This window comes from Schistocerca americana, chromosome 5 (genome assembly GCF_021461395.2).
Source record: "Schistocerca americana isolate TAMUIC-IGC-003095 chromosome 5, iqSchAmer2.1, whole genome shotgun sequence".
Lineage (NCBI taxonomy): Eukaryota > Metazoa > Arthropoda > Insecta > Orthoptera > Acrididae > Schistocerca > Schistocerca americana.
The window spans coordinates 159,202,708-159,216,464 of NC_060123.1; the positions used below are offsets into that span (position 1 = coordinate 159,202,708).

The 13,757-nt window shown below is 42.1% G+C and overlaps 1 protein-coding gene across 3 annotated transcripts in view; it reads right to left on the reverse strand.

The window, feature by feature from the left end:
• LOC124615602 (endophilin-B1) overlaps positions 1-13,757 on the reverse strand; it is a 226,219-nt gene that overhangs the window by 107,479 nt on the left and 104,983 nt on the right. For 2 of the 3 annotated variants that reach the window (XM_047143593.1, XM_047143595.1), the window contains exon 6: positions 2,408-2,443. The exons of the other annotated variant lie outside the window; for it this stretch is intronic. In XM_047143593.1, coding sequence (XP_046999549.1) covers positions 2,408-2,443 — 36 coding nt within the window. The remainder of the gene's footprint in view (positions 1-2,407; positions 2,444-13,757) is intronic. 3 annotated transcript variants of the gene reach the window in all.

Genomic DNA, 13,757 nt, shown 5'->3' on the forward strand with positions numbered 1-13,757 from the left:
ACACATCTTGTAGGCATCTGTTTAAAAGGTTAGGAATTCTTACAACTGCTTCACAGTACATTTACTCAGTAATGAACTTTTTTCTCAATAACATGGACCAGTTTAAAAATCAACAGCAACATTCACGATTACAATACCAGAAAAAAGAAAGACCTACACTACCCTTTACTTAACCTATCTTGGGCACAGAAAGGGGTAAAATATAAATTACCAGATGAAATAAAATGTCTGACAGTAGTAATAGTTTCAAAAACAAATTTAAATCATACCTCCTTGACAACTCCTCCTATACCATAGAGGAATTCTTGAATATGAGTAAATAAATCTGGAGATATAATATATGCATTTTGTGCCATTTAAGGGAATGGGATAGATAATAGAAATATTTAGGTATAAGGCTATAATGAAAAAAAAAATTAAAAAACCCCTTGTTTCCTGCGCACATTTCATGTGCATTTGACACGTTGCACATCATAATGGTTTTTCCGTGCTATTGATAAATGGAACACATAACTAACTAACTAATAAAAATTTGCATAGAAGTGCTAACTTAATTAAGCATAGTGCATAAATAAACAAGTCTCAAAGATGTCAGTACTGATACATCATTCACATGGCATGCATTGTCAACTGTTTTGTACTGAACAAGCTGTGGATGCTTCATCATATACTTTGATAATGTTGGATATTATCATAATCTTGTCATCACAACACTATGACTGAGTTTTGTGTCCAGAGTTGCTGACTGCATCCTGTTTGATGTGCCACAGTTACAATGACTGGAGTAAATGATTTATAAACAACATTTCTTGAAGCTGATGGACAACCAAGAGAGAGCAGTTGTGTACAAGGCAGCTAATAGTAATGTGTTGTTAAATAAGTGCTTGACAAGGTACACTCTCCAGGTTAGCAAAAACACAGTTGAGGCAATTTATCACAAATTTCAAAATTACAAAACTAGTGCACGATTTGCGACTGTGTTGTGGACAATTAAAAAAATACTGTTTGAGCTTACAAACCAATAGAACAGAAATGGATACATTTCATCTCAAAACAGATTTATACTTAACGTGTTGGTGGAAACTGTAAACATTGCTTTATTTATTCCTTTCACACTTCTGCTTGTGTAACAGGCATTATTAATCAGAGGCCACTAAGCTCACCAAATGTCTCATTTGAATACTTTGTGTGAAGGACAGAACTTCATCAAGTCCTCCCACAAACTTTGGTGAACACATGCTGAGTTTTACCACAGGGTTCGATAACTAGCATGGGAAACAGGATAGTCACTGTAAAACTCCTAGTTTTAGTTGGAGCTGAAACATTACTACAACATTAAAAAACCAGAACTGGGTAATTTTATTTTAGAACTGCACTTTCTAGTAATGGAAGAATAGACCTTCAACTTCTTTGTTATACATTAACGTTAACACGAGCACTACCCTGCTATTGTGAAAAGGGACAAGGAGAAAAGAGGATAATGTGACAAGTCTTGTCTGTATACAATGTATTTGATGTTGAGATGACATCATGTATTCTGCCACATATGTGAGATACAGAACACTTGAGTCATATGGTACCATGCAACTAGTTGGCATGTTTAGTGGTCTCATTGAGTAGCATACCTGTAACTAACATAAATGTATGATCGACAGATTGGAATGGTGTAGAGGTAAAAGGCAGGGGGTTGTGCAAGTGCAATGTAGCTGATGTGCAACCAGCCATTTTTGACAATGCTTTGCATGTACTTACAGAACAGGCAACACAGCAAATAGGTGGCACTCAAGAAAGAACTATAATTGGCTGGTGGATAGTGTCTACCACTTGATTTACAGAAGTGTCTATCACAAAGTTATTTTAACTGAAATATAGCGGAATAATGAAAGCAACAATTTTAGCCACTTAATGATGTTCTACCACTGAAAGTAACTTTTTACCTTGTAATCTAATGGAGCATATGTACATATGTACTGGAAAAATTATTTCTTCAAAATACATTACTAAGTGCTGTCACTTGATAAATGCATCTTTTCAACTTGCACTATGTTTATCATTGAGAAAATGCATGCAAAAGGGGGGGGGGGGGTGGAGAGGGGGAGGGAGGGAGGAACACCCACAAACACACACACAATTACTATGTCTCCCCGGCTCAGCTTGCAGGAAGGAAAGCATGCAGTATGCAGTATAATCTGGTGCATGCTACTTGTGTGGCAAAATTTTTAATTTACCATTCTACAACGTCTACAGTGAAAGACTACACTATTCTAGCTTCATCATGCTACAGACAAGCTGTACATATTTTTATTATCCTTACTGTGAAGAAAAATGGTATGACAGGTATGTAGTTTTCACAACAGTTTCATTCTCTGAGGAACAGAAGTGGTTGAGAATGTGAACTATATTTTACCTGTTCTATCAATACTTCAGGGTTCACCCCTTCCTTCTGTTGAAAGCAGCAAAAACATACAATTATTAAATATGTCAAATACACATCCAAAATTTATACTTCAAGACAGACATTTTGGTAGAGGAGCATGTAGGCAAGAAAACGTGAGGAGCAGGGAGACGGTGGTGGAAGGAGGAAGACAAGATGCCACATACCAGACTACACTATAACCACTTTCCACGTAAAATACAGCAATATTCTACTGATCTGTCAATTCAGATTCTTCAGTAGTTTACTATGACAAATCCAAATAGAGATTAGTACTAGCACTGCATCACAGGGGTGATGAACAGATGCAATGTAATTTTTTTTTATCACAAAGTATTGCATTATATTCATTTGGAAACTGTTCATCCATACTAGAGGTATACCAAATTTCCTAATTCCTTTCATGTGGTAGAAATCATCTAAGCTTTTTGTCTATCTCCACAAAACTACCATAACTCTGGTGTCACCTGCGCAAGGTTTCTGGTGCAATATATTTCTGACAATTACCCTGACAAAGATTGAAAACTTCTCCACAGAAAATAAATACTTCAAGAGGATAAATAGTAAATGTGCCTCTGTCACACTTTCTTCTATATATAAAGATTTACGTGAGAAGTATTGATAGCAACAGTTTTTAACTTATAATCAGACTAAAGGTAGAGAGAATATAGATGGTGTGTGTGGTGGTGGTGGTGGTGGTGGTGGGAGGGGGGGGGGGGGGAGCAGCAGCAAAAGAGAGAGAGAGAGAGAGAGAGAGAGAGAGAGAGAGAGAGAGAGAGAGAGAGAGAGAGAGAGAGCTAGCTTATTGTATGTGCAAGTAAGTCAAAGAAAAACCATGGGGAGGAGGTGGAGGGGCTGATAGTCATTGTTGTCATCATGAAGATGAACATGAACACGTGGTGGAGGTGGTGGTGGTGGTGGTGGTGGTGGTGGTGGTGAACACGCAATAATTTTATGAAGGCTTTAACCAACTTTTCAGGTAAGTCTTATTAATAAGAAAAAGTGAAATGGAAAGATTCTGTAAAATAAGTGCATCAGACAGTAACAACAACTCCCGAGAACCAGCTGATATACCTGGTGGTTCGGTTATGCAGTCCACCAAGTGATTGAGGAACAAAAGTTATTCTTTAAGACGTTGTGGAACAAATTTTGATAGTGACCTCTAGTGATATCTAGTCCTAAAATTAGCAGCAAAACAGAGCATTGGTTGCTGGAAAAGATTGATGCTACCAGAATCTGCACGATATGCTTGACATGCAGGTAGTAGGAAACATTTATTGCCTTGTCAAGTCTCGCAACCTTTCAACTCAGGACACTGACTGATTGAGAGAGGTTACAGGACTAAGCAACGAGGTCATCATCAGTCCCAAGGTTCAAAACTTAAATGCATAAGATAGAGCTGTCTGCAAAAAGTGGGTGGTTCCCGCCAGAGGGGTCAAACTATAAAGTAATGAAGCTAAAAACACACACACACAGTAGAACAAATGAAAGGATAGGGCAGATCTAAAAACTGAGGGATAAAAGAGCTGTCTTTGAAGGAGGAGTGATCATGGGTCCCAGACCCAGAAAACATGAAGAGAGGCTCCAACTACAACCACCCTGTTCAAACAAATTTCGGGCTTGCAGCCGGTCGTCGTTCAATACTTCGCACGATATTTCAACTGGGCACCTGCCAGTCATCTTCAGGTGAGCCATCACACACTGGCGAAAACGTCCTCCGTTCCACAATATATAGCGTACTGTAACTATTCTGCGCATGCATCGAAAACTTGATAGTTGAACCACACTGCCCGCCGGCAGTGCCCTCGCTTGTGGATAGCGGAACTCAGTCGCCCTCTGCGTTGCTGTTTCTCACGGTCATCGACGCACTCTGTCGTCTTCAATTTGAGCGAATCGTGGAGATGATGTGATTCCACGCACTATCCAGCTGGTAGCCGCTGTCACAGTTTAACAGATTTTCTGCCAGTCATATTTCTACGGATTCTTTAATAATGGAGTCCCAGAAAGACGTTGCTGTGGACAAAATCATTGTTTTCTCATACTCCATGGAATGTCCAGTAGAAATACAATGTTCAGCAATAGCGGACTTTCTTGGCTGCAAAAGGCGGGTGTAACGATGTTCAGTGCAGCGTTCTTTCACAGTGTGTGTGGTTTGACCTATGTAAGCCATGCCACATTGGCACGGTATCTTGTAAATTCCGGCCTTTCGTAGTAACAGATTGTCCTTAACTGATCCCACAAGGTCTGCAATCTTCGATGGTGGCCGGAAAACCACTTTTACCTGAAATTTTCGGAGGATTCTTGCTATTTTAAACGAAGTGTTGCCAACGAAAGGAAGAAAAGCTAAAGATTGTTCCGGCATGTTCTCCTCTTTATTCACTTCCTGCTTCTAAGTTTTAACTGTTAGTGCCCTATTAATCTGCCGGATGGAATACCCATTTTTGCTGAATACTGTCTTTAGATGGGCGAGTTCTTGAGGTAAGCTATCTAGATCTGAGACAGTATGAGCTCTATGAACAAGTGTTTTAAGCAAACTCATGGTTTGCGATGGGCGATTGCAACTCGATGCTTGCAGGTACAAATCAGTATGAGTGGGTTTCCGGTAAGCTGAATGCCCTAGAGAACCATCATTCTTCCTTCGAGCCAGGACATCCACGAAAGGCAAACAACCATCTTTCTCTATTTCCATGTTGAACAGGATGTTGCTAAGAATGGAGTTGAGGTGATGTAGAAACTCCATTAATTTATCTTCTCCATGAGGCCACACTATGAAAGTGTCATCCACATACCACCAAAAAACTGTTGCCTTCAGGGCAGCTGATTCAAGCACTCTCTCTTCAAAATCCTCCATAAAAAAGGTTGGCCACCAAAGGAGACAGGGGACTACCCATGGTGACACCGTCAGTCTGTTCAAAATATTCTTGATTAAACATAAAATAAGTTGAGGAAAGAGCGTGCCTGAACAAAGCAGTGATATCAACAGGAAACATGTTACCAATCAGTGTCAAAGAATCTGCAAGAGGAACTTTTGTAAAAAGTGAGACCACATCAAAACTTACTAGAAGGTCTACATGGCTAAGACGAAGAGCCCCCAGTCTATTGATAAAATCAGCTGAGTTTCGTATGTGATGTGAGCACTTGCCTATGAAAGGTCTCAGTAAGGAAGCGAGATGTTTAGCTAAATCATATGTAGAAGCTCCAATGTTGCTCACTATTGGACGCAGAGGAAGACCCTCTTTATGAATCTTTGGAAGGCCATACAGTCTTGGAGGTACACAACCATGTGGTCTTAACCTCTTGATGGTCTCTTGCGATAAGGAGGAGGAATTTAATAGTGCTGAAGTTTTTCGCTGCACACGTCCTGTAGGATCGTAATCAATTCTCCTACAGGTAGAGTCACTTAGCAGACCATACATCTTATCTTTATACACCCCACGAGGTACCAAAACAGTTGCATTACCTCTGTCAGCTTTCAATACCACGACGTCAGGGTCCTCTCTCAGATTTCGTAATGCAGCCCTTTCTGCAGTAATTTAACCTCTGTCAGCAGACACTTTTGTGTGCACTGTGTTTTGTTGTTGTAAATGGTGCATTTATTTCAGTGTTACTCTCTTTCCTTTTTTTTTATTGCTGCAGTAATATTCTGCAGTAGTGGGTTGAAGTAAAATTCTTAGTTAGAGTATCAGTACTTACTTCTCAAAACCACAAAAATTAAACTGCTGAAGACTAAAACATTGACAAATTCTCAGAATTTAAAATATGGCCCCCATTTTTCCCTGAATGAAAAAGTTCCCAGGTTTTCCCGGATTTCCTGGGGCATATACACACTGAAACCCAGACATTGAATGACTGGTGGGACAGGAACCGGTAAATATAAATCAGCAGGAAGTCCTAAAGGTCCCTTCCAAGTAGCATGAGGAGGATACGGTGGCACCAAGCTGTGTTGTACGCTTTGTGATCAAATAAAACTGTGAAAAGATTGTTCCACTAAGAAAAGGCCTGCTGAACTGCAGTTTCCAATTTAAGCAGATGATCAATTCGAGAACCTCCCTCGAACAAAGCCACATTGGTAATGAGATAAAAGGCCAAGATTCAAGGACCAAATCAAGTCTATGAGCCACCATCCATTCTAGTAACTTGCAGGGAACATGGGTCAGGCTGACTGGCTGGTAACTACCAAGGGACAATGGATCCTTGCCAGGCTTAAGGACAGGAATGACAATACTGTCTCTCCACTGAGGGGGTAAAATGACTTGGAGCCAAATATGGTTAAACATTTGGAAAGCTATTGTCTTAGAGGAGGACTTAGGTGCTGAAGCAACTGGTTGTGTGTGGAATCAGGGCCAGGAGCTGAGTCATGAGACAGAGTGTGCCAGTAGAAGCTCCCATTCAGTGGAAGGTTCACTGTAGGATTCTGTCTGACAAGGGGTAAAACACAAGCGGGAAGCTTCTGTCTGCAGTTTACAGAGGGGGAAAGCAACTGGATAGAAGGCTAATGCCCATGCCTGTGCAAAATGGGTCGCAAGGTATTCTGAAATAACCGATGGAGCTGTACAAAGGCCACCTGGAAGAGCAAAGCCATGGAGGGAGCATAGGGTGCAGACTACAGCCCACTGCCATGATGAAGGGACAGAAGAACCTAGACACGAGGCAAAGCATTTCCAAAATACCTGTTTGCTCCATCTGATTAACAGGCTGTGGCATGAAGACATTTAAAGATAATAAGACTGGTGGCGGACAGGTGCTGCTTAAGATGTTGCAAGCCCTGACGACAGTCATGGACAAGGGAGGCAATGGTCGTTCTCCACCATGGAACTGGCAGAGGCAAATGGGGCCTTTTAAGTGGAGAACGGCAATGTGGATTATCTTATTGGAAAGATCACAGACGACTATCAATACAACCTGATAAGGAAGGTGGAAACAACCTGGGAGGTATACAGAGACCAATCAGTATGATGGAAAGTCCAGTGGGGTCACCTGGTCATCGGGAGGTGGGAAGAGAGTGAGAGAATCAAAAGGAAGTGGCCACTATCACAGAGGACATTGTTTGGCACAGCCACTGTAAGGAAGGAAGAAGGGGAGGGGAATAGAGAGGGAGATCAATGGCAGAGAAAGTGCCATGTTGTCGTCGTCGTCGTCTTCAGTCCTGAGACTGGTTTGATGCAGCTCTCCATGCTACTCTATCCTGTGCAAGCTTCATCTGCCAGTACTTACTGCAACCTACATCCTTCTGAATCTGTTTAGTGTATTCATCTCTTGGTCTCCCTCTATGATTTTTACCCTCCACACTGCTCTCCAACACTAAACTGCTGATCCCTTGATGCCTCAGAGCATGCCCTACCAGCCAATCCCTTCTTCCAGTCAAGTTGTGCTACAAATTTCTCTTCTCTCCAATTCTATTCAATACCTCCTCAGTAGTTATGTGATCTACCCATCTAATCTTCAGCATTCTTCTGTAGCACCACATTTCAAAAGCTTCTATTCTCGTCTTGTCTAAACTATTTATCGTCCACGTTTCACTTCCATACATGGCTCCGCTCCATACAAATACTTTCAGAAACGACTTCTTGACACTTAAATCTATACTTTATGTTAACAAATTTCTCTTCTTCAGAAATGCTTTCCTTGCCATTGCCAGTCTACGTTTTATATCCTCTCTACTTCGACCATCATCAGTTATTGTGCTTCCCAAATAGCAAAACTCCCTTACTACTTTAAGTGTCTCATTTCCTAATCTAATTTCGGCAGCATCAACCAATTTAATTCAACTACATTCCATTATCCTTGTTTTGCTTTTGTTGATGTTCATCTTATATCCCCCTTTCAAGACACTCTCCATTCCGTTCAACTACTCATCCAATTCCTTTGCTGTCTCTGACAGAATTACAACGTCATCGGCGAACTCCGTAGATTTTTACTCCTACTCTGAATTATTTTATTGTTTCCCTTACTGCTTGCTCAATATACAGATTAAATAACATCGGGGATAGGCTACAACCCTGTCTCACTCCCTTCCCAACTGCTGCTTCTCTTTCATGCCCATCGACTCTTATAACTGGCATCTGCTTTCTGTACAAATTGTAAATAGCCTTTCGCTCCCTGTATTTTACCCCTGCCACCTTTAGAATTTGAAAGAGTATTCCAGTCAACATTGTCAAAAGCTTTCTCTAAGTCTACAAATGCTAGAAACGTAGGTTTGCCTTTCCTTAATCTTTCTTTTAAGATAAGTCGTTGGGTCAGTATTGCCTCACGTGTTCCAAAATTTCTACGGAATCCAAACTAATCTTCCCCGAGGTCGGCTTCTACCAGTTTTTCCGTTCGTCTGTAAAGAATTCGCACTAGTATTTTGCATCCGTGACTTATTAAACTGATAGTTCGGTAATTTTGACATCTGTCAACACTTGCTTTCTTTGGGATTGTAATTATTATATTCTTCTTGAAGTCTGAGGGAATTTCGCCTGTCTCATACATCTTGCTCACCAGATGGTAGAGTTTTGTCAGGACTGGCTCTCCCAAGACTGTCAGAAGTTCTAATGAAATGTTGTCTACTCACGGGGCCTTGTTTCAACTTGGGTCTTTCAGTGCTCTGTCAAACTCTTCACGCAGTATCATATCTCGCATTTCATCTTCATCTACCTCCTCTTCCATTTCCACAATATTGTCCTCAAGAACATCGCCCCTGTATAGACCCTCTATATACTCCTTCCACCTTTCTGCTTTCCCTTCTTTGCTTAGAATTGGGTTTCCATCTGAGCTCTTGATATTCATGCAAGTGGTTCTCTTTTCTCCGAAGGTCTCCAATTTTCCTGTAGGCAGTATCTATCTTACCCCTCGTGAGAAGCCTCTACATCCTTACATTTGTCCTACATCCATCCCTGCTTAGCCATTTTCCACTTCCTGTCGATCTCATTTTTGAGACGTTTGTATTCCTTTTTGCCTGCTTCACTTACTGCATTTTTGTATTTTCTCCTTTCATCAATTTAATTCAGTATCTCTTCCATTACCCAAGGATTTCTACTAGCCCTCGTCTTTTTACCTACTTGATTCTCTGCTGCCTTCACTATTTCATTCCTCAAAGCTACCCATTCTTCTTCTACTGTATTTCTTTCTCCCATTCCTGTCAATTGTTCCCTTATGCTCTCCCTGAAACACTGTACAACCTCCGATTCTTTCAGTTTATCCAGGTCCCATCTCCTTAAATTCCTACCTTTTTGCAGTTTCTTCAGTTTTAATCTACAGTTCATTACCAATAGATTGTGGTTGGAGTCCACATCTGCCCCTGGAAATGTCTTACAATTTAAAATCTGGTTCCAAAGTCTCTGTCTTACCATCTATCTGAAACCTTCTAGTATCTCCAGGGTTCTTCCATGTATACAACCTTCTTTCATGATTCTTGAACGAAGTGTTAGCTATGATTAAGTTATGCTCTGTGCAAAATTCTACCAGGCGGCTTCCTCTTGCATTTCTTAGCCCCAATCCATATTCACCTACTACGTTTCCATCTCTTCCTTTTCCTACTATCGAATTCCAGTCACCCATGACTATTAAATTTTCGTCTCTGTTCACTACCTGAATAATTTCTTTTATCTCATCATACATTTCATCAATTTCTTCATCATCTGCAGAGCTAGTTGATATATAAACTTGTACTACTGTAGTAGGCGTGGGCTTCGTGTATCTTGGCCACAATAATGCGTTCACACGCTAAAATACATAGGGGAACCTTCGTTAAGAAGGCACAGGTCATGGTCCACAAGAAGCTTGTCAATGAGGAGCCCTCCACTAGATGAAAAAGCCTGCCCTCACAAAGGGTGATCATTTAAAACACCAAGGAGGAAGATGGGGTGGGGGAGGGGGGTGAGTTGCTGAGGGAGGATAGTTAGGGCAGCAGATGTAGGCAGCTTGTCGACACGGAGATAGGGATTGTAAAGTTTGACCACAGGGCCCAAGTGGACCCAGATGGCAACTGCTTCCAATGTGGTACGTACTGGGATCCATGTACTAACAATATCCATATGGACCAATGTGCATGCACCATTGGGAGCCCTTGAAGGGCCGACCTGGTTCAGACCGAAAGCATACAACCCACGATCGATCAGTGAGTCAGCACCAATAAAATGAGATTACTGGAGAAAGACACAAGCTGTTGAGGAAAAGGCATTGGGGATTGCAACTATGGGAGGTGACGGTAGTATCCACTACAGTTCCATTGAATAAGCAAGGAGCTGTTATCCAGACACCAACGAGGACCGGGTGACATCTATAAGTAAGATGTCAGACTCAGGTTGTGAGGGGGAAGGTGGGTCCTCTGGGGCCCCCAGGGGGCCTTGTCCTGGGACTAATGATTCTTCTTTTTCTCTTATATAGATTGAGGAGGGCTGGGAACTGAGGTTTGGTTTTGATTTTGTTTTGCTTTAGGGTGCAAAAAACAACTGGGGTCATACAAACCCAAGTCAAAACTATACAACACGAAGACAGAGAGGAGTTAAAAATGACTGTGTGTCAGTCGCAATTGACATCATAGAAGACAGCCAAAATTAGACACGTGGAAAAAGGGCTAAAAAAGAATCCATACAGAAACAGAGGTCCAAATTAAAAAGTAAATAGCTTTCACCATACTGCTTTGGAGAATAAAAAGTAAATAGCTTTCACCATACTGCTTTGGAGAATAAAAAGTAAAACGCACTCGACACCCCTCGCATCATTTGCTAAAACGGCCGATAACTCAGATGGCAAACCCAAGCAGTTAAAAAATGGGAATTCCATCAGGAAGTGGCAGACAGTTAAGACTTGGGCACAACGTGTACAAAGTGGTGGGGTAGTGCCACTTATCAAATGACAATAGCTAAAAAGGCAGTGCCCAACACACAGCCTAGTTAAAATGACCACCTCCCACCGGGAGGGAGGGCTGAGAGGAGGCCGTCCAAGCCTCTGGGAGAGGCTTAATAATCCTGAGCTTATTCCCATGAAGGGAGGACCAATGGCGGTGCCAAAGGGACACCGCCTCTTGACAGGGGGCAACACAGAGATTATTAGAGGGAATATAGGAACTAGTGGGCGGAGTTAAGAGGACTGCAGCCTTGGCAGCAGCGTCAGCAGCCTCGTTTCTTGGCAAACCAACATGACCAGGAACCCACAGAAACATCACACTGGCTCCGCCAAGCGTGAGCAAGTGACAGTTTTCCTGGACCTGCTGCACTGAGGAATGGGCAGTCTACAGCTCTCCTAGATTGTGAAGGGCACTGAGAGTCTGAGCAGAGGACACAATTGAAAAGGCTGTGTCATCGGATGTGCTCCGTGGCCTGATACAGGGCGAAGAGCACTGCAGTAAATACTGAGCAGTGTGCTGGAAGCTGATGTTGAAATACACAGGTGCCAATGACGAAGGCACACCCGACCCTACAGGCAGTCCGAGAGCCATCAGTGTATCACGAAGTCACTACTATCACGAAGTCACTACTATCACGAAGTCACTACTATCACGAAGTCACTACTATCACGAAGTCACTACTATCACGAAGTCACTACTATCACGAAGTCACTACTATCACGAAGTCACTACTATCACGAAGTCACTACTATCACGAAGTCACTACTATCACGAAGTCACTACTATCACGAAGTCACTACTATCACGAAGTCACTACTATCACGAAGTCACTACTATCACGAAGTCACTACTATCACGAAGTCACTACTATCACGAAGTCACTACTATCACGAAGTCACTACTATCACGAAGTCACTACTATCACGAAGTCACTACTATCACGAAGTCACTACTATCACGAAGTCACTACTATCACGAAGTCACTACTATCACGAAGTCACTACTATCACGAAGTCACTACTATCACGAAGTCACTACTATCACGAAGTCACTACTATCACGAAGTCACTACTATCACGAAGTCACTACTATCACGAAGTCACTACTATCACGAAGTCACTACTATCACGAAGTCACTACTATCACGAAGTCACTACTATCACGAAGTCACTACTATCACGAAGTCACTACTATCACGAAGTCACTACTATCACGAAGTCACTACTATCACGAAGTCACTACTATCACGAAGTCACTACTATCACGAAGTCACTACTATCACGAAGTCACTACTATCACGAAGTCACTACTATCACGAAGTCACTACTATCACGAAGTCACTACTATCACGAAGTCACTACTATCACGAAGTCACTACTATCACGAAGTCACTACTATCACGAAGTCACTACTATCACGAAGTCACTACTATCACGAAGTCACTACTATCACGAAGTCACTACTATCACGAAGTCACTACTATCACGAAGTCACTACTATCACGAAGTCACTACTATCACGAAGTCACTACTATCACGAAGTCACTACTATCACGAAGTCACTACTATCACGAAGTCACTACTATCACGAAGTCACTACTATCACGAAGTCACTACTATCACGAAGTCACTACTATCACGAAGTCACTACTATCACGAAGTCACTACTATCACGAAGTCACTACTATCACGAAGTCACTACTATCACGAAGTCACTACTATCACGAAGTCACTACTATCACGAAGTCACTACTATCACGAAGTCACTACTATCACGAAGTCACTACTATCACGAAGTCACTACTATCACGAAGTCACTACTATCACGAAGTCACTACTATCACGAAGTCACTACTATCACGAAGTCACTACTATCACGAAGTCACTACTATCACGAAGTCACTACTATCACGAAGTCACTACTATCACGAAGTCACTACTATCACGAAGTCACTACTATCACGAAGTCACTACTATCACGAAGTCACTACTATCACGAAGTCACTACTATCACGAAGTCACTACTATCACGAAGTCACTACTATCACGAAGTCACTACTATCACGAAGTCACTATCACGAAGTTCCATGCGAAGGTTGTGAAACTGAAGGTGATAGACTGAGGCTGGAGCAGCATCCTTAGGACGTGAGTGAAGGCCAAGGTTAACATAGGCCGCTTCATGAAGCCAAGGTGGTGAAGGGTTCTCACCAATCAGGAAAGGTGCAGGTAGTGTGAAGTTAAGCCACCGTACCAAGTGCTGAAAGCTGACACCATGAGGTAATAGGGAAGAGGTATGTGACCCATAGTGGCGATCAAAGGAATCATCAAAGGAGGAGGCATAGGATGGGCAACTACGCATGACAGACAAATGGCACGCATACCTGTTGAGGAGAAAGTCACGGCAGTAGGACAGTGGTAGTTCAGCAGTGTCAGCAAACAGACTCAACTGGGCTAGTGTAAAGGGAGCCTGTGGCCAAACAGATGCCATGATGGA